General features: G+C 42.8%; 1 protein-coding gene across 2 annotated transcripts in view; it reads right to left on the bottom strand.

Moving 5' to 3' along the window:
- Nucleotides 1-879: 879 nt before the first annotated feature.
- Nucleotides 880-20,331, bottom strand: part of cntn1b (contactin 1b) — a 30,120-nt gene continuing 10,668 nt past the window's right edge. For both annotated transcript variants that reach the window (XM_036956899.1, XM_036956900.1), the window contains exons 5-23: nucleotides 19,821-20,002; nucleotides 19,429-19,524; nucleotides 17,515-17,721; nucleotides 16,039-16,138; nucleotides 15,594-15,778; nucleotides 14,424-14,548; nucleotides 11,354-11,471; nucleotides 10,873-11,023; nucleotides 10,325-10,452; nucleotides 9,899-10,071; nucleotides 9,136-9,427; nucleotides 8,738-8,887; nucleotides 8,557-8,627; nucleotides 7,891-8,143; nucleotides 3,619-3,740; nucleotides 2,882-3,071; nucleotides 2,666-2,787; nucleotides 2,305-2,461; nucleotides 880-2,036 (exon numbers count right to left, since the gene is read on the bottom strand). In XM_036956899.1, the coding sequence (XP_036812794.1) occupies nucleotides 1,954-2,036; nucleotides 2,305-2,461; nucleotides 2,666-2,787; nucleotides 2,882-3,071; nucleotides 3,619-3,740; nucleotides 7,891-8,143; nucleotides 8,557-8,627; nucleotides 8,738-8,887; nucleotides 9,136-9,427; nucleotides 9,899-10,071; nucleotides 10,325-10,452; nucleotides 10,873-11,023; nucleotides 11,354-11,471; nucleotides 14,424-14,548; nucleotides 15,594-15,778; nucleotides 16,039-16,138; nucleotides 17,515-17,721; nucleotides 19,429-19,524; nucleotides 19,821-20,002 (2,905 nt within the window). In that variant the 3' untranslated portion in view covers nucleotides 880-1,953. The remainder of the gene's footprint in view (nucleotides 2,037-2,304; nucleotides 2,462-2,665; nucleotides 2,788-2,881; nucleotides 3,072-3,618; nucleotides 3,741-7,890; nucleotides 8,144-8,556; nucleotides 8,628-8,737; nucleotides 8,888-9,135; nucleotides 9,428-9,898; nucleotides 10,072-10,324; nucleotides 10,453-10,872; nucleotides 11,024-11,353; nucleotides 11,472-14,423; nucleotides 14,549-15,593; nucleotides 15,779-16,038; nucleotides 16,139-17,514; nucleotides 17,722-19,428; nucleotides 19,525-19,820; nucleotides 20,003-20,331) is intronic.

Genomic DNA, 20,331 nt, shown 5'->3' with positions numbered 1-20,331 from the left:
GGTCCACTCCACAGGTACTGCTCTATAAGAACTGCTAAAGGTCCACTCCACAGGTACTGCTCTATAAGGACTGCTAAAGGTCCACTCCACAGGTACTGCTCTATAAGGACTGCTAAAGGTCCACTCCACAGGTACTGCTCTATAAGGACTGCTACAGGTCCACTCCACAGGTACTGCTCTATAAGGACTGCTAAAGGTCCACTCCACAGGTACTGCTCTATAAGGACTGCTAAAGGTCCACTCCACAGGTACTGCTCTATAAGGACTGCTAAAGGTCCACTCCACAGGTACTGCTCTATAAGGACTGCTACAGGTCCACTCCACAGGTACTGCTCTATAAGGACTGCTACAGGTCCACTCCACAGGTACTGCTCTATAAGGACTGCTAAAGGTCCACTCCACAGGTACTGCTCTATAAGGACTGCTACAGGTCCACTCCACAGGTACTGCTCTATAAGGACTGCTAAAGGTCCACTCCACAGGTACTGCTCTATAAGGACTGCTAAAGGTCCACTCCACAGGTACTGCTCTATAAGGACTGCTACAGGTCCACTCCACAGGTACTGCTCTATAAGGACTGCTAAAGGTCCACTCCACAGGTACTGCTCTATAAGGACTGCTACAGGTCCACTCCACAGGTACTGCTCTATAAGGACTGCTACAGGTCCACTCCACAGGTACTGCTCTATAAGGACTGCTACAGGTCCACTCCACAGGTACTGCTCTATAAGGACTGCTAAAGGTCCACTGGAGAGGTACTGACGCACCTTTCACATTGATTGGCAGGTCTTCATAGATGAGTGGCTGCAACCTGTAAATAAAGTAAAATGAAGGAATGCTGCCCTCTGGTGGCATCAGGAAAGTAATACAACAAATAAACCTCGTAGTGACGCTCACATGATACTTACAATCCTGGAGCATTCATGTGTATTCTATTTAATGAGTTTACAGCATGATCCTCGTATACATAACAAGGGAAAACAAATCCTATAATAAAATAAAACAGCAGCACATCAATATTCTTCAACCCTGATTTCTTGTTACCATTCAGTTAAAACATTCTGCCATCGTCAGTGCAAAAATCGGGACAAGCCTAAATACCGGGGCATTGTCGAAGCGATATGGCTTTAGCTTGCGCATCTAGAAGACAGAATTCACTACGAATACGAAGCTAATTAACGGTGTGGTATAGTACAGTGTAAGAAAGAATAGCATTCAAAGCTAGCAATCTCTGCAGAGTTGGTTATAGCGATATCCATATGAGCCGAGTGTGTGTGTGTGTACGAATCTGAAGAGATAAATAAACAGAAAAGGGAATCAAAACTAAATATCTATTTTCACAGCAGCACCAATACAGAACAATGAAAATGATTCTCCAACGAACCAATCAAACATAAACACACATGACTTCTAATCTAGTGTCGTCTTGAAATGGCAAACGTGTGGAAACTAAATAACCAAAACAGCTGGGTGAGTCAAACGGAGGAAGAGGCTGTGTAGTTGGTGTCTGAGCTACATACAATCTTACTCTGATCATTCCTTTACAGTTCACTCATTACAAATGGCATACAGTGTACGTGTTGATTACAGTCCGTCATTGTCTTATACATTTCGTTCTAGAATATGTTGGGAGGATTGTACAATATGATTCATCATAAGGCATATTGAAAAACATCTATTCCTCTGTTGTACCCGATCAATTCCTTCAGCCCCTGTTCAATAAATTAATCAGAAAGGATTTATTGGACGTCCTACAGTAGAGTAACGTTCGTAGATTCTACAGCTAGGCAGGTCATTCTGTATGGTGACACGGTGCTCTGTTTTGTTGTGGGAAGACATACAGACAGTAAGAGGTTGGGGAAAGATTGGACGTCCTTAAGGAGATGTAGGAAGTTGATGTGAGAGTTGTTTCTGTGAAACCTCCCACAGTCCACCCAGACATGTCCTGGGTCTCTATATCCCCAATCCCACGATGCACAGGGCCAGCAGTAGCATGGCGGCCAGACTGAGAGTGGGTCTCAGGAAAGACGCCTTACCTGGAGGAGGGGAGGGGACACGGTAAGAGGCATGCTGGGTAAGACACTGTCTGGACAACAAACACACTTAAAAGTATATTCCTCCTCAGATCTTTTCCTCCGATGCTCTCCTCCTTTCCCTCTGACGTTTTGAGAAGAAGGTGAGGAGAGAGGAATCAAATAATCAAGGAATCGAGGAAAATACTTTTGAGATTCACCCACAAATTGACACGGCCCTTCAATTCCCCAACCAGATACTAACCAGCAGACCCATCTGTCCCTTACTTACCCTGAAGCCTGATCTTCCTGATGGGGCCGTCTCCACCCTCATAGCGACCTCTGACCTCCAGCTCGTAGTCCCCTACCTGGGGCATGGGGAAGTCAATGAAGTGCCAGCCCGTCATGTAGATCGGCCCTGTGATGTAGCCAGTCTTCCTGAACATCACCTGTAGAGGAGAGGAGAGGAGAGGAGAGGAGAGGAGAGGAGAGGAGAGGAGAGGAGAGGAGAGGAGAGGAGAGGAGAGGAGAGGAGAGGAGAGGAGAGGAGAGGATTTCTTGTCTTCTGGGGACACTTATTTCCACAGGCTCAAACTGGATCACACCAGTTGCTGCAAGATTGAAATGAAACAAAGTCAAATGCCTTTAAATACCTTATAATATAGTGGGAAGGACTCATTGCCAAACCAGTCGTAGGAGATGTGGTGCCACCACACGTACAGCCACTTGCCAGAGTAGCTGATGTAACGCCACATTTGGGGAGCCACACTTGGAGCTGCAAAGAATAGAATATTAATCTCAATGGGATCACCTACAATAGACATGTACTGTATATGGAGTTCCAGTGTGGTTTTGGCATCTGGTCTTACGTGCTCTCTTGGTGAACATCTCGCAGTGTTCGCTGGGAGGGCCGACACCGGCTCCGTTGTAGGCTCTGACCTCGATGAGGTAGTGCGAGTCTGGCAGCATGTTCTCCAGCCTGGTCTGGTTCATGGAGGCGGGCACAAAGATACGATTGGCCCCCGGCTCTGTATCGTCATACTTCCTCCAGTACTTCACCTGGTCAGAAAGCCGGGATTGGTCAGAGCAGGTGTCAATCAATTTGAACCAAAACTGGTGATCCAATCAAAAGGTTCACCAGTTCCTCACACAGAGACCTATTCTTCTTTCACGTTTCACGGCTGGCAAGGAAGCCACAGTTGAACACAAGGTATTTTATTTGTTAGAGTCTCATGAGAAGGGCCATCCCACTGGGCAAAAACCAGTTCAATCAATATCGTTTCCATGTCATTTCACGCAAAAACAACTGATTGTATTTGCAAAAAATCATCAAGGGAATTTCATATTTTTTTCTTACCCAACTTTAAACATAAATCCAATGACATGATACTTTTGTTGTTGTTGATTTCACATTGAATTCACGTTAGTTGACAATCAGCCAAATGCATATCAAAACTAGATGTTGAACTGACGTCTGTGCCCAGTGAGATGTGTTTTTCCTGATCACTTAACCAGACCATCATTCGTAATCTGAGCAGGAAAATGTGTCCTTCCCCATAAATCATGGACATCACTAGACATCCAGGAGATGTAAAGAGCAACAGACCTGGTATCCATCTATGTACTGCTGAAGGCCGGTACCAGTGTCCATGACTGGTATCCACCAGACCAGAGCTTCATGGGACGAGACAGGCCTGGAGTATACATCTGTAGGAGACTCAGAGGGGACTAGTGGGGAGGGAGGGAGAGAGAGAGAGAGAGAGAGAGAGAGAGAGAGGGGGGGGGGGATTGGGGTAGAGAGAGAGAGAGAAAGAGAGAGAGGGGGGAGGGGGATTGGGGTAGAGAGAGAGAGAGAGAGAGAGAGCGAGAGAGAGAGGGAGTGTAAATGCAACCCATATCTATGCTTATTTATTTTATCTTGTGTCCTTTAACCATTTGTACATTGTTAAAACACTGTATATATACATAATATGACATTTGTAATGTCTTTATTGTTTTGAAACTTCTGTATGTGTGATGTTTACTGTTAATTTTTATTGTTTATTTCACTTTATATATTAACTTTATATATTATCTACCTCACTTGCTTTGACAATGTTAACACACGTTTCCCATGCCAATAAAGCCCTTGAATTGAATTGAATTGAATTGAGAGAGAGAGAGAGAGAGAGAGAGAGAGAGAGAGAAAGAGAGGGGGGGGATTGGGGTAGAGAGAGAGAGAGAGAGAGAGAGGGGGGGGGGAGAGAGAGAGGGGGAGGGGGATTGGGGTAGAGAGAGAGGGGGGGAGAGAGAGAGAGAGACAGAGACAGAGAGAGACATAGAAAGAGAGACAGAGAGAGAGAGAGAGAGAGACAGAGACAGAGAGAGACATAGAAAGAGAGACAGAGAGAGAGAGAGAGAGAGAGAGAGAGAGAGACAGAGACAGAGAGAGAGAGAGACAGAGACAGAGAGATTGGGGTAGATCAGATTGAGAGAAACTTGTAAAGGCTGCCTATTGTCATGTCTTTACTATCATTAAATGAAGACTTTTAGTTTTTATCAAAGATTCTCTGTAATTAGTATAACGCGATTAACTAATTAATCATGTAACTGTAATTAACTAGGAAGTTGGGGCACCAAGGAAAATATTCAGATTACAAAGTTATAATTTTTCTACTTTTTTAATATTTTCACATCTGATCAATAGTCTTCTGGTTAATTAATTATTTATTTTACCTCACGTTAGTCTCATTCCAAACGTTGTACATTTTTGGTTATCTGCACGAACCCAGTCTTCACTATGAGTCATCCATACATCAATTGTCTTACATAATTTATTTATTGACTAACTAAATAATCACAGAAATGCACACACAAACAAACAAAGTAAATATGGTTACATGAAATGATAGAATGTGCCCTAGTGGGCTGAACCGGCACGGTGGCTTGTTAGACAAAAGGGGAAGTGGGGGTCGACTAAGAAGTCACTACAGAGTGATAATTATAACAATTGAAATGCTAATCCTTTGCACATGAACACTCACTCATTCGGGAACAATTGCAATCAATATATATATTTACGCTCAGTGTGTCGTCTTGATCGCTGGTGAAAAGTTTGTTTCTTTTGTAGAATTGTTCGTCTCTCTCCCTCTCTGTCGTGGTTAGGTTGGATAGTTCAGAGTGACATTCATTCATGTCGTTATGGATAGATATTTCAGCGGTTGTCGTTCTTCGCATTCAATGATGCCGAATTCCTAGCTGCAGACTAGTAATTAATATCAAAGACTTGTTCTTATTCTGTCGGTATCGATAAGCTAAGTTTAACCACGTGGGATGGTTAAAAGATTCAGCAGTCTGGTCTCAAACCTTGGCCCTCTAGTTATCGAGGTAAGCTGGTCTGCAACCTTTGTCCTCTCGTAATGGAGAGAAACATGGTCTGTTGAGAAATTCTCAAAGTTGGGGTTTTATTCGGGAGTTGCAGAAAAGGGCCTGTCCCAGGATGCCCGACCCTAACTGGACTCATGGGCGGTCCTCCGATTTAGTTAAACTCAAAAGGGAATTGGAGTTTCCTTCCTTAAACAATCCAAAATCACATTACACAATTTTACAAATAGTATCATCCTCACTAATTCATCTTATACAACAATTAGATGTAAGCCTCATATCTGAGGCTATTATATAAACAGCATTATGGTAATGTGGCCGCACCGTCTCCCATGAGCTTCACCAAATTGTACAAACTGGACCAGTTCGTAGCTGGATTCTTCACCGATATTTTATACCTTCTACGGAACATAAATGTTGTTCGGACCTCAAGTTCTGTGAGGTGGAAGAAATTCCTTTGTTCTCTATGAAATCTCTATGAAATCTCTGTCTCTATACTGTGGCCATGAGGAGATCATCTCCTCCAGGAATTTACGACCTCTCTGACCACTGCAGCCTAGTTGTATGAGACAGAGAGAGGGGGATGGTACTCGCTGTACCCAAAGATGGCAACATCATGACACTATCATGTTGAAGAGGTTAAAGAACATGTTTACCATGGCTAGGGTTAGGGCTAGGGTTAGGGCTGAGGGTTAGGGTTAGGGCTAGGGTTAGGGCTGAGGGTTAGGGTTAGGGCTAGGGTTAGGGCTAGGGTTAGGGTTAGGGCTGAGGCTATGGTTAGGGCTACAGGTTAGGGTTGAAGCTAGGGTTAGGGCTGAGGGTTAGGGTTAGGGCTGAGGCTAGGATTAGGGCTAGGGTTAGGGCTGAGGGTTAGGGTTAGGGCTAGGGTTAGGGTTAGGGCTGAGGCTAGGGTTAGGTTTAAGAGGGTTTCTTTGGGTTGCACAGGCCTATTACAACTTTCTGCCCTGTTTCTATATTGTACATCAGACCGGTCTAGAGCCGGTGAGAACATGAAAGGCCCAGAGCTCCGAGGGGGTCACCCATGACGGTTCAACAACAGGAGGAAGACAAACCCATGACGCTTCAACAACAGGAGGAAGACAAACCCATGACGGTTCAACAACAGGAGGAAGGGTTAATTAAGTGCTGAGAGTGAACAAGTTGAATTAATTTTTTTTTTTAAACCATGCAAGCTGGATCAATAAATGAATAGATAAATAATTGAATCAGTAAATAATATAGTACATAATTAAAAATCACACCAAGGGATGAAGGGATGAAGGGATGAAGGGATGAAGGGATGAAGGGATGAAGGGATGAAGGGATGAAGGGATGAAGGGATGAAGGGATGAAGGGATGAAGGGATGAAGGGATGAAGGGATGAAGGGATGAAGGGATGAAGGGATGAAGGGATGAAGGAACTCATTAATGTGCTGCATTAATAAGTGCTGTGTTAAAGTGCTTCATATAAGAACATTAAATATGGAAGACAAGCAGGCCTCACTAAATCCATTGTTTTTTATTGACCTTCCTCCTGGTGGTGGCAACCCCTCCAGCTCTCCTGATTGGGCCTCACTGACTCCCATGGTCAAGGCTATATACTACTCTTTACCATGCAGACCAAGTGGAGCCAAGGTCTTCAGATTGACTATGCACCTGGATTCAGCTGTTCTTCTTTGGTTTGAGGCTAGGGTTAGGGTTGAGGTTAGGGTTAGGGTTAAGGTTAGGGTTGTGGTTGAGGTTAGGGTTGTGGTTGAGGCTAGGGTTAGGGTTGAGGTTAGGGTTAGGGTTAAGGTTAGGGTTGTGGTTGAGGTTAGGGTTGTGGTTGAGGCTAGGGTTAGGGTTGAGGTTAGGGTCGTGGTTGAGGTTAGGGTTGTGGTTGAGGTTGAGGTTAGGGTTGTGGTTGAGGTTGAGGTTAGGGTTGTGGTTGAGGTTGAGGTTAGGGTTGAACCGGGATGTGGTCATACAGCTAGTATGGCCCTCACCATCTCGTGGGGTTAGGGGTTAGTATGACCCTCACCATCTCACGGGGTTAGAGGTTAGTATGACCCTCACCATCTCATTGGGTTAGGGGTTAGTACGACCCTCACCATCTCGTGGGGTTAGGGGTTAGGGGTTAGTACGACCCTCACCATCTCGTGGGGTTAGGGGTTAGGGGTTAGTATGACCCCACCATCTCATGGGGTTAGGGGTTAATACGACCCTCATTATCTCGTGAGGTTAGGGGTTAGGGGTTAGGGGTTAGTACGACCCTCACCATCTCGTGGGGTTAGGGGTTAGGGGTTAGTACGACCCTCACCATCTCGTGGGGTTATGGGTTAGGGGTTAGGGGTTAGTACGACCCTCACCATCTTGTGGGGTTAGGGGTTAGGGGTTAGTATGACCCCACCATCTCATGGGGTTAGGGGTTAGGGGTTACTATGACCCTCACCATCTCGTGGGTTTAGGGGTTAGGGGTTAGTACGACCCTCACCATCTCGTGGGTTTAGGGGTTAGGGGTTAGTACGACCCTCACCATCTCGTGGGTAGTAGATAGTGGTCGACAGGCTGTAGGGTCCATCTCCTTTGGAGTTAAACGTCTTCACCTTCACCTGGAACTCCCTGACCTGGAAGTCGTTCGACTTGACCCTGAAAGAGGCGTCTCGATGGACGTAGCGTCGTGTCTCTGGGTCTGATATGGTCTCATACCACCAGTCAACCTCATCATGAGGCTTGAAGGCCACAACGTAGCCAAACTTCTTACCGTAGAAGTACTGTGGCTGTACGGGCTATGGATGGAAGACGACAGAGGAAGATCACATCCTTGTTATTTACCTAATCATCAAGACCCACAACGTTACAAACTGACCAACATTCTGATTGAAAGCTGCTCAAAGAAAAATACATTAGTAACCTTAAATAGATACCATAGATTTTGTATGAAACATTATGGCAAAATACAGGTGGGTGTATTTAGACAAAAAAAAAGCACATTGCACATCAGAACAGAAACTAAAACAAGAGTTGTACTAAAACAAATAAAATAATATAGATTCATTGGATCAGGTGGGTTGGTTACTAACTGGAGCAACAGCCTGCGGACCGTGTTGTTCTGCACAACCAGGACTGAAGAACGCTGGGTCAGAACACGGTTAGAAGGGTTGAAATGTGTCAGAGGGAAGAGACAAACTCAGACACTTACTGTCCATGTGATGATCAACTCTCCATCTTTACCCCCGTAGCCTCCAACGTTGGTCGGGGCCACCACAGGCACTGAGAGACACAGTGGAGTGTGTTTCCAACAGGTGTTATTAGACACTCACACAGAAACACACACATTTCTTAGCAACAACAACATGTTAGTGCCCCAGGCTGGTCCCTACCTGCGTCCCAGGTTTTGATCTTCATTGAAGGGATGCTGGCCTCCCCGTCTCCAAACTCATTAGTAGCATAGACCCTGAACTCATACTCCATCCAGGGGTACAGGTCCACAACATCAGCCATCACTGACATGCCATCCAGGGCCGTAGGGGCTGAGAGAGAGAGAGAGAGAGAGAGAGAGAGAGAGAGAGAGAGAGAGAGAGAGAGAGGAGGGATAGAGAGAGAGAAAGGGAGGTAGGGGGCACGCGAGAGATAAATAAAGAAAGAGAGAGAACGAGAGATACAGCGAGAGAGAGATAGAGCGAGAGTAGTATGTTAAGCATTAAAGGCTACTGTTTTCATGTTGTTGCTGTCAGCGGTAGAGTAATTCCGCCCTCTGGTGGTATACTTCTGTACTTACAGGTGGATGCGTCCCTCCAGTCCACTTCAGTTAGTGCGTAGAAGTCTCTGGTCTGGATGGTGTACCCAAGGATGAGGCTGCCATGGTCGGCCCCTCGGTTCCACACCAGCTTCACCGAGGTGTCCCTGATCTCCTCAACCCTCACCCCACCGGGAGGAGCAGGAAGACCTTTGACCTTGAGGTCTGCTGACGCGGTGACGTTGTCCACGACAGTCTGGGCTGTACAGGTGTAGCGTCCCTCGTGTCTCAACTGGACATTCATTATCTTCAGCTCTCCACTGTCCTCACGATCCTGGATGGACAGAGAGAGAGGGTTAAACACTTCACACACTGTCCTCACCATCCTGGATGGACAGAGAGACAGGGTTAAACACTTTACACACTGTCCTCACCATCCTGGATGGACAGAGAGACAGGGTTAAACACTGTCCTCACCATCCTGGATGGACAGAGAGACAGGGTTAAACACTGTCCTCACCATCCTGGATGGACAGAGAGACAGGGTTAAACACTTCACACACTGTCCTCACCATCCTGGATGGACAGAGAGACAGGGTTAAACACTGTCCTCACCATCCTGGATGGACAGAGAGACAGGGTTAAACACTGTCCTCACCATCCTGGATGGACAGAGAGACAGGGTTAAACACTTCACACACTGGTACATCACCTGAGAAACAGGTGATATTCAGTGTACTTCCTGAATATACTGAACTGATATGGAATTGACCACAACCCTGCTGGTTTGTGCTATCCCTCCTACCATGATGCGTTCATAGTGCTTCCACTCTAGGTAGAAGTCGATGACCCTGAAATCCAGAGACCAGATGAAGGTGATGTCCAGACTGGGGTCAAAGGAGGCCTGGCACTGCAGATGCACCTCCTCTCCTACCATCACCTGAGTGTCCTCTGGGGCTACTGTGATCTGTGTCGCCTCTGTGTCACACACACACGCACACACACAGTAGAGAAGACTGTTGACTCACACTGTGCAACATTATGCTGGCTGTACACAGACCCAGCTTTAAAGAACAGTACTCGTGTCAGTACAGAATCAGAATGGGATCAAATAATGAGACAGCAGATGGTTGACTGTCCCCAACGTCCCCAATAACACATGAACATTCAAGGTAGATCAATATCAGGGCACATTTTAGACAGCTGTGTAAAGCTGGATGGAGAGTGATACCTGTGATGGTCAGAGTCCCTGTGCTGTTGGCCTTCCCTCTGTCATTCTCAGCTAAGCAGGTGTACACCCCCTCATCATTCCTGGTGGCATTCAGGATCTCCAGACTCCCATCGAACATGATGGAGATACTATGGAGGGAAGGAAACACGGCATTCACCACCATACAGTATTGGATTTCTTTCAAATGTTTGACCAGATTCTCCTACAGTTGCTCTGATGAATAACAAACTCAGATGTCAATAAATCAACCAACCGACCAACCAATCAACAAACCAACCAATCAATCAATCAATCAACCAGCCAGCCAACCAATCAACTAGCCAACCAATCAATCAATAAACCAACCAATCAATCAACCAGCCAGCCAATCAATCAATAAACCAATCAATCAACCAACAACCAATTAATCAATCAATCAATCAACCAACCAACAACCAATTAATCAAACAAACAACCAACCAACCAATCAACCAACCAATCAACCAAACATTTGTATTTGTAATGCCTTTACGTTGAAATAGAATTCCCACAAAGAACTCCTTATTTACCGTGAGTTGTTGAAGAGCACTTCTTTTCCCTTGGTCCAGGTGAACCTGGGTCTGGGGGCAGCTCTGGGCTTACACTCTATGACCACACGGCCGTTGTTAGCTCCTAGAAGATACTTCTTCACAGGGTTCAACTCAAACGTCGGGGCACAAGCTGGGATGGGGGTAGGGAAGTGGTTGGATGTAATTATCTATCAATGAGGACTGTGTGTATAACTGACAACTTTGTTGTTGCTATAGTTGATGACTGTGTGTATAACTGACAACTTTGTTGTTGCTATAGTTGATGACTGTGTGTATAACTGACAACCTTGTTGTTGCTATAGTTGATGACTATGTCGTTTTTTATATTCCCAGAATCTAAACTAGAAACACGGTGGGGGTGTGCTCGTTGAACCAATGAGGCGCAGTTCAGGGCACAGACTAACCAATCACATGTAGTTTCTGTTACAGACTAACCAATCAGTTTGTTTTATACACTCACCAATGACACGTAGCTCAGCGCTGGCGTAGATGATACCCCAGTAGTTCTCAGCGATACACTGGTACATCCCAGAGTCCTCAAATGTCAGACTGGAGAACTTCAGCTCACCTTTACCATACTGGGAAAAAATAGTACTAGATAAGATGGTGCCCATCTTTCCTATTGAATTAGTACTAGATAAGATGGTGCCCATCTTTCCTATTGAATTAGTACTAGATAAGATGGTGCCAATCTTTCCTATTGAATTAGTACTAGATAAGATGGTGCCAATCTTTCCTATTGAATTAGTACTAGATAAGATGGTGCCCATCTTTCCTATTGAATTAGTACTAGATAAGATGGTGCCCATCTTTCCTATTGAATTAGTACTAGATAAGACGGTGCCCATCTTTCCTATTGAATTAGTACTAGATAAGATGGTGCCAATCTTTCCTATTGAATTAGTACTAGATAAGATGGTGCCAATCTTTCCTATTGAATTAGTACAGGATAAGATGGTGCCAATCTTTCCTATTGAATTAGTACTAGATAAGATGGTGCCAATCTTTCCTATTGAATTAGTACTAGATAAGATGGTGCCAATCTTTCCTATTGAATTAGTACTAGATAAGATGGTGCCCATCTTTCCTATTGAATTAGTACTAGATAAGATGGTGCCAATATTTCCTATTGAATTAGTACTAGATAAGACGGTGCCCATCGTTCCTATTGAATTAGTACTAGATAAGATGGTGCCCATCTTTCCTATTGAATTAGTACTAGATAAGATGGTGCCCATCTTTCCTATTGAATTAGTACTAGATAAGATGGTGCCAATCTTTCCTATTGAATTAGTACTAGATAAGATGGTGCCCATCTTTCCTATTGAATTAGTACTAGATAAGATGGTGCCCATCTTTCCTATTGAATTAGTACTAGATAAGATGGTGCCAATCTTTCCTATTGAATTAGTACTAGATAAGATGGTGCCCATCTTTCCTATTGAATTAGTACTAGATAAGATGGTGCCCATCTTTCCTATTGAATTAGTACTAGATAAGATGGTGCCCATCTTTCCTATTGAATTAGTACTAGATAAGATGGTGCCAATCTTTCCTATTGAATTAGTACTAGATAAGATGGTGCCCATCTTTCCTATTGAATTAGTACTAGATAAGATGGTGCCAATATTTCCTATTGAATTAGTACTAGATAAGATGGTGCCCATCTTTCCTATTGAATTAGTACTAGATAAGATGGTGCCCATCTTTCCTATTGAATTAGTACTAGATAAGATGGTGCCCATCTTTCCTATTGAATTAGTACTAGATAAGACGGTGCCCATCTTTCCTATTGAATTAGTACTAGATAAGACGGTGCCCATCTTTCCTATTGAATTAGTACTAGATAAGACGGTGCCCATCTTTCCTATTGAATTAGTACTAGATAAGATGGTGCCCATCTTTCCTATTGAATTAGTACTAGATAAGATGGTGCCCATCTTTCCTATTGAATTAGTACTAGATAAGATGGTGCCCATCTTTCCTATTGAATTAGTACTAGATAAGATGGTGCCCATCTTTCCTATTGAATTAGTACTAGATAAGATGGTGCCCATCTTTCCTATTGAATTAGTACTAGATAAGATGGTGCCAATCTTTCCTATTGAATTAGTACTAGATAAGATGGTGCCCATCTTTCCTATTGAATTAGTACTAGATAAGATGGTGCCCATCTTTCCTATTGAATTAGTACTAGATAAGATGGTGCCAATCTTTCCTATTGAATTAGTACTAGATAAGATGGTGCCAATCTTTCCTATTGAATTAGTACTAGATAAGATGGTGCCAATCTTTCCTATTGAATTAGTACTAGATAAGATGGTGCCAATCTTTCCTATTGAATTAGTACTAGATAAGATGGTGCCAATCTTTCCTATTGAATTAGTACTAGATAAGATGGTGCCCATCTTTCCTATTGAATTAGTACTAGATAAGACGGTGCCCATCGTTCCTATTGAATTAGTACTAGATAAGATGGTGCCCATCTTTCCTATTGAATTAGTACTAGATAAGATGGTGCCCATCTTTCCTATTGAATTAGTACTAGATAAGATGGTGCCCATCTTTCCTATTGAATTAGTACTAGATAAGATGGTGCCCATCTTTCCTATTGAATTAGTACTAGATAAGATGGTGCCAATCTTTCCTATTGAATTAGTACTAGATAAGATGGTGCCAATCTTTCCTATTGAATTAGTACTAGATAAGATGGTGCCAATCTTTCCTATTGAATTAGTACTAGATAAGATGGTGCCAATCTTTCCTATTGAATTAGTACTAGATAAGATGGTGCCCATCTTTCCTATTGAATTAGTACTAGATAAGATGGTGCCCATCTTTCCTATTGAATTAGTACTAGATAAGACGGTGCCCATCGTTCCTATTGAATTAGTACTAGATAAGATGGTGCCAATCTTTCCTATTGAATTAGTACTAGATAAGATGGTGCCCATCTTTCCTATTGAATTAGTACTAGATAAGATGGTGCCCATCTTTCCTATTGAATTAGTACTAGATAAGACGGTGCCAATCTTTCCTATTGAATTAGTACTAGATAAGATGGTGCCAATCTTTCCTATTGAATTAGTACTAGATAAGACGGTGCCAATATTTCCTATTGAATTAGTACTAGATAAGATGGTGCCAATCTTTCCTATTGAATTAGTACTAGATAAGATGGTGCCCATCTTTCCTATTGAATTAGTACTAGATAAGATGGTGCCCATCTTTCCTATTGAATTGAGATCAAGCCCAGCTTATTTCACTATCCTTATACAGTGGATCTACACAACAGATGTGGTAGGTGATCCAAAGCATGCTAGTTAGCATTGGCCCTCAAAACTACCTCTAACTTCCTTCATACTGGACACAGAGACATACAAATGGTATCCTCAAGTTCATCTGACTCTGGGGAAGTAGATACATGTATCCCTTTAAGGAGTTTGTGATCATCTGTCCAATTTTGATTTTGACGGTGAAGTTGCCCTTTAAAGAATTACAGCCAGCAGAGGGAGGACCGGCATCTTTACCGAGTATCCATCCTTGAGCCATCGAATGTATGGGCCAGGCTTCCCATTAGCTACACAGGACATGGTGTGTTCTGACCCTACGTCCTTCTGGGTGTTGTTGATGGTCACAGCCCACTCAGGAGCAGCTGTCAATCAAAACACAATTTCAAATGTTGAAACACATACACACTACAATGAAACCGTGTATATGTTTTGGTTTACAGTAAATCAGATATTAGTGTTAGTGGTACTAACATAGTAATGTAAAGTGTTAGAAGTAAGTGCTACGTACTGTATATCAGATCTGTTATTGTAACACTGTAGAGATGGAGTCTGGTATCTTACCCTCTTCTCTTATTGTAACACTGTAGAGATGGAGTCTGGTATCTTACCCTCTTCTCTTATTGTAACACTGTAGAGATGGAGTCTGGTATCTTACCCTCTTCTCTTATTGTAACACTGTAGAGATGGAGTCTGGTATCTTACCCTCTTCTCTTATTGTAACACTGTAGAGATGGAGTCTGGTATCTTACCCTCTTCTCTTATTGTAACACTGTAGAGATGGAGTCTGGTATCTTACCCTCTTCTCTTATTGTAACACTGTAGAGATGGAGTCTGGTATCTTACCCTCTTCTCTTATTGTAACACTGTAGAGATGGAGTCTGGTATCTTACCCTCTTCTCTTATTGTAACACTGTAGAGATGGAGTCTGGTATCTTACCCTCTTCTCTTATTGTAACACTGTAGAGATGGAGTCTGGTATCTTACCCTCTTCTCTTATTGTAACACTGTAGAGAAGGAGTCTGGTATCTTACCCTCTTCTCTTATTGTAACACTATAGAGATGGAGTCTGGTATCTTACCCTCTTCTCTTATTGTAACACTGTAGAGATGGAGTCTGGTATCTTACCCTCTTCTCTTATTGTAACACTGTAGAGATGGAGTCTGGTATCTTACCCTCTTCTCTTATTGTAACACTGTAGAGATGGAGTCTGGTATCTTACCCTCTTCTCTTATTGTAACACTGTAGAGATGGAGTCTGGTATCTTACCCTCTTCTCTTATTGTAACACTGTAGAGATGGAGTCTGGTATCTTACCCTCTTCTCTTATTGTAACACTGTAGAGATGGAGTCTGGTATCTTACCCTCTTCTCTTATTGTAACACTGTAGAGATGGAGTTTGGTATCTTACCCTCTACATAGAGCCACGCCTGATGCCAGTCCTGCCATTTCTGGTTGATGGCCTCACACTCGTACCCTGCTGAGTCTTCATACTGGACGTTGTAGAGGTGGAGCAGCGCTCCAGACATGCTGACCTGAGCGCTGGCAGGCAGGTCGGTAGCACCTATCTTCCTCCAGACGATATGAGGGGCCGGACTGGACGCAGAGACAACAAGAGAAGAAGGAACTAACTAAGCACGGTTATGTCTCAAATGGCAGGCCTCGTGTCTTATGAATGCTTAATGAATCCTCCATAAGCCCTTTATAAGGCATACATAACTGTTTCACAACATATGTGTAAGCAAATGGATGCCATCTTCTCTAGTTACAGTGAGACAAGTGAACAAAAGTCCCCAAAGTCTCTGTGTTAGTTTCATCAGTAGCTAAATATCTGTCATTTCCATATCCTGACTCACTTGCCCAGAGCGAAGCACTCCAGTGTGACGTTGTAGTTGAGCATAGCTGTGGTGTCAGGGAACTTCACTACGAGGTCGGCCTTGTATCTCTTCTCTGGGGCTGTGGGGATGAAAGGGTCATAGGTCAACACTATGGAGTTGCCCAAAAGACATTGATGTATGGTCAGTTTTTGTGTTTTTTTTCACCGTAATGTTAAGGGAGAGATTTCGCAGAGTGTAACATGATCCCAGATCTGTGGCTAGGATGCACCTCTACCTAGACACTGATCTAAGGTCAGTTTTGTGTCTTTCCATCTAAAGAAACATCTTAGATTTTGGGGAGGGTTTAAGCTGATCCTAGATCTGAGCCTAGGCGTAACATCTACCCAGAGCTGAAGACAAAGCAAAGGCAATGGTCAAAACTAGTGTACTATATACTGTCGGTAACACAGCTATAAACTAGTCTACTATATAGGTAACACAGCTATAAACTAGTGTACTATATAGGTAACACAGCTATAAACTAGTGTACTATATACTGTAGGTAACACAGCTATAAACTAGTGTACTATATACTGTAGGTAACACAGCTATAAACTAGTGTACTATATACTGTAGGTAACACAGCTATAAACTAGTGTACTATATAGGAAACACAGATATAGGCTAGTGTACTATATACTGTAGGTAAAACAGCTATAAACTAGTGTACTATATACTGTAGGTAACACAGCTATAAACTACTGTACTATATACTGTAGGTAACACAGCTATAAACTAGTGTACTATACAGGTAACACAGCTATAAACTAGTGTACTATATACTGTAGGTAACACAGCTATATACTAGTGTACTATATAGGTAACACAGCTATATACTAGTGTACTATAAAGGTTACACAGCTATATACTAGTTTACTATATACTGTAGGTAACACAGCTATATAATAGTGTACTATATACTGTAGGTAACACAGCTATATACTAGTGTACTATATACTGTAGGTAACACAGCTATAAACTAGTGTACTATATAGGTAACACAGCTATAAACTAGTGTACTATATACTGTAGGTAACACAGCTATATACTAGTGTACTATATAGGTAATACAGCTATAAACTAGTGTACTATATAGGAAACACAGATATAGGCTAGTGTACTATATACTGTAGGTAACACAGCTATAAACTAGTGTACTATATACTGTATGTAACACAGCTATAAACTAGGGTACTATATAGGTAACACAGTTATGAACTAGTGCACTATACAAGTATCACAGCTATAAACTAGTGTACTATATAGGTAACACAGTCATGAACTAGTGCACTATATAGGTAACACAGCTATAAACTAGTGTACTATATACTGTAAGTAACACAGCTATAAACTAGTGTACTATATAGGTAACACAGCTATAAACTAGTGTACTATATAGGTAACACAGCTATAAACTAGTGTACTATATAGGTATCACAGCTACAGGCTACTCACTCTCTTCTGTAGATATGAGAGGGATAAACTTGGAGTAGACTCCCTTGCCAATCTGTGGGTTAAACACATAGCAGGAGTAGTTCCCTGCGTCTGACGCCTCCACCTTGGAGATGTACAGATTCCCGGTGCTCTGAGAGACGAAGCGACGCTTATCCGGGTGGAGGAAGACCGGAAACTCGTTGTATATCCAACGGAACGTCACCTCAGCTGGGATACAGAGGAAGAACAAAAAACACAACTAGTAAGAATGTGGTGGTCGGTTTCCCCTGAATCACCTCTGAGTCTCTACGGGGGTTTAGTTTGTGTACTGTGTAACTCTGAGGTACTGTGAACCACGGTGTTCTGAACAGCTCTTTCTTCATGAAGCTCTATGACTCAGTACTGAATAGATTACAAGTCAGAATGTTTATGTTTACATGTGAGTCCTTTAACAGACGCTATTACCCAGAGCCACTTGAAGATAGTGCATTGATCTTAAAGGTCCAATGTGGCCATTTTTATTTCACTATCAAATCAATTCTGGATAACAATTAAGTATGTTACTGTGATTGCTTTCAATTAAAATGTTTTTTTTTAGCAAAGAGCAATTTCTCAAGCAATATTTTTTCTAGGACTGTCTGTGAGTGGTCTGAGTGGGGAGGTGAAAACGGAACATTTGCTGTGATTGGCAGAACATTTCACAGTATTATTCCAACCTCATAGTCTGGAAATATGTATAAAACACAAGAAAATCATGTTTTTGAATGCACTGGGCCTTTAAGATAGCTTGGTGGGTCAACCACATATTACAGTCATAGTAAGTACATTTTTCTTCAATAAAGTAGCTATCAGCAGAGTTAGAGCTAGTAGGAAAAGACAAGTATGACTGTTAGTTTGAGTGATCATGTGTATTCTAGTATGTCTGAGGTACTAACTTGGCCATCATGTGTATTCTAGTATGTCTGAGGTACTAACTTGGCCATCATGTGTATTCTAGTATGTCTGAGGTACTAACTTGGCCATCATGTGTATTCTAGTAAGTCTGAGGTACTAACTTGGCCATCATGTGTATTCTAGTATGTCTGAGGTACTAACTTGGCCATCATGTGTATTCTAGTATGTCTGAGGCACTAACTTGGCCATCATGTGTATTCTAGTATGTCTGAGGTACTAACTTGGCCATCATGTGTATTCTAGTAAGTCTGAGGTACTAACTTGGACATCATGTGTATTCTAGTATGTCTGAGGTACTCCCTTGGCCATCATGTGTATTCTAGTATGTCTGAGGTACTAACTTGGCCATCATGTGTATTCTAGTATGTCTGAGGTACTAACTTGGCCATCATGTGTATTCTAGTATGCCTGAGGTACTAACTTGGCCATCATGTGTATTCTAGTATGTCTGAGGTACTAACTTGGCCATCATGTGTATTCTAGTATGTCTGAGGTACTAACTTGGCCATCATATGTATTCTAGTAAGTCTGAGGTACTAACTTGGCCATCATGTGTATTCTAGTATGTCTGAGGTACTAACTTGGCCATCATGTGTATTCTAGTATGTCTGAGGTACTAACTTGGCCATCATGTGTATTCTAGTATGTCTGAGGTACTAACTTGGCCATCATGTGTATTCCAGTATGTCTCAGGTACTAACTTGGTCATCATGTGTATTCTAGTAAGTCTGAGGCACTAACTTGGCCATCATGTGTATTCTAGTATGTCTGAGGTACTAACTTGGCCATCATGTGTATTCTAGTATGTCTGAGGTACTAACTTGGCCATCATGTGTATTCTAGTATGTCTGAGGTACTAACTTGGCCATCATGTGTATTCTAGTATGTCTGAGGTACTAACTTGGCCATCATGTGTATTCTAGTATGTCTGGGGTACTAACTTGGCCATCATGTGTATTCCAGTATGTCTGAGGTACTCACTTGGCCATCGCTTGGGAGGAGCACAGAGCAGCACGGCCCCCTGGCCCTCCTTCACAGTCACAGGGTCTCTCTCTTCATCTGGGAACTCCTCCAGGTCTGGAGATTGAGAAAGATAACACAGTGGTCAGTTTAACTCTAGCATATAGTCATGATTCCAGGTGTCCACAGACAACACAGCTGTATACCACAGACAGAAGCAATGACTTAGAGACTACACACACGACATGATACTTCCTGTGTTTGTTAGTCAATTCAGTTTCAGAAACCGTGGGGATGTGAATCTACTGTGAGAGAGAAATAGAACCTGTTGACCAGAGTCAACCAGTTTCACTCACATCCAGTACTAGTCTCTCTCAACATGAAATTCGGTCATGGCTCGCGACAATACTCACATCCAAACTTGACCTTGGCCTCCTTGCTGATGACGGTGCCGTACACGTTCTTGGCGACACAGACGTAGGTCCCTGCATGTTTCTTCTCTTCAGGGTTGTTTATGATGAGGTTCCCTCCCACCAGACTGTAGTGTTCATTGGGCAGCTCCATCAGCTTGATCTCCCAGTTATCACGCCTCCATCTGGGGGGGGGGGAAATGTGGATCTCCCTTTTTACCCATAATTTGTTTTTGTTTTTTTGTATAAATTGGAATGAGTCATTCCTCCCCATGTCCTCTGAAAGTTGTATGACTCCAGAACCAATCAAAGTCCTTCAAAACACCTTGTGAATGTCTGTGACTACATGGCAGTAGATCTTAAAATGTTCTTTACATTTCTGTTACCTTTGGTTTTCAGATGATATGTGACGTAATGTGTGTTACCTTGATGTATTGTACGGGTTGATTTGGGTGTGTGTGTGCGCGTGCATGCGTTCAGGCGTGCGTGTGTGTGTGGGGTTACCTATATGTGG

The sequence above is a fragment of the Oncorhynchus mykiss genome, chromosome 21 (genome assembly GCF_013265735.2).
Source record: "Oncorhynchus mykiss isolate Arlee chromosome 21, USDA_OmykA_1.1, whole genome shotgun sequence".
NCBI classification, from domain to species: Eukaryota; Metazoa; Chordata; class Actinopteri; order Salmoniformes; family Salmonidae; genus Oncorhynchus; species Oncorhynchus mykiss.
The sequence above is the reverse complement of the archived record's forward strand: the minus strand, read 5'-3'. Positions and strand labels throughout refer to the sequence as shown.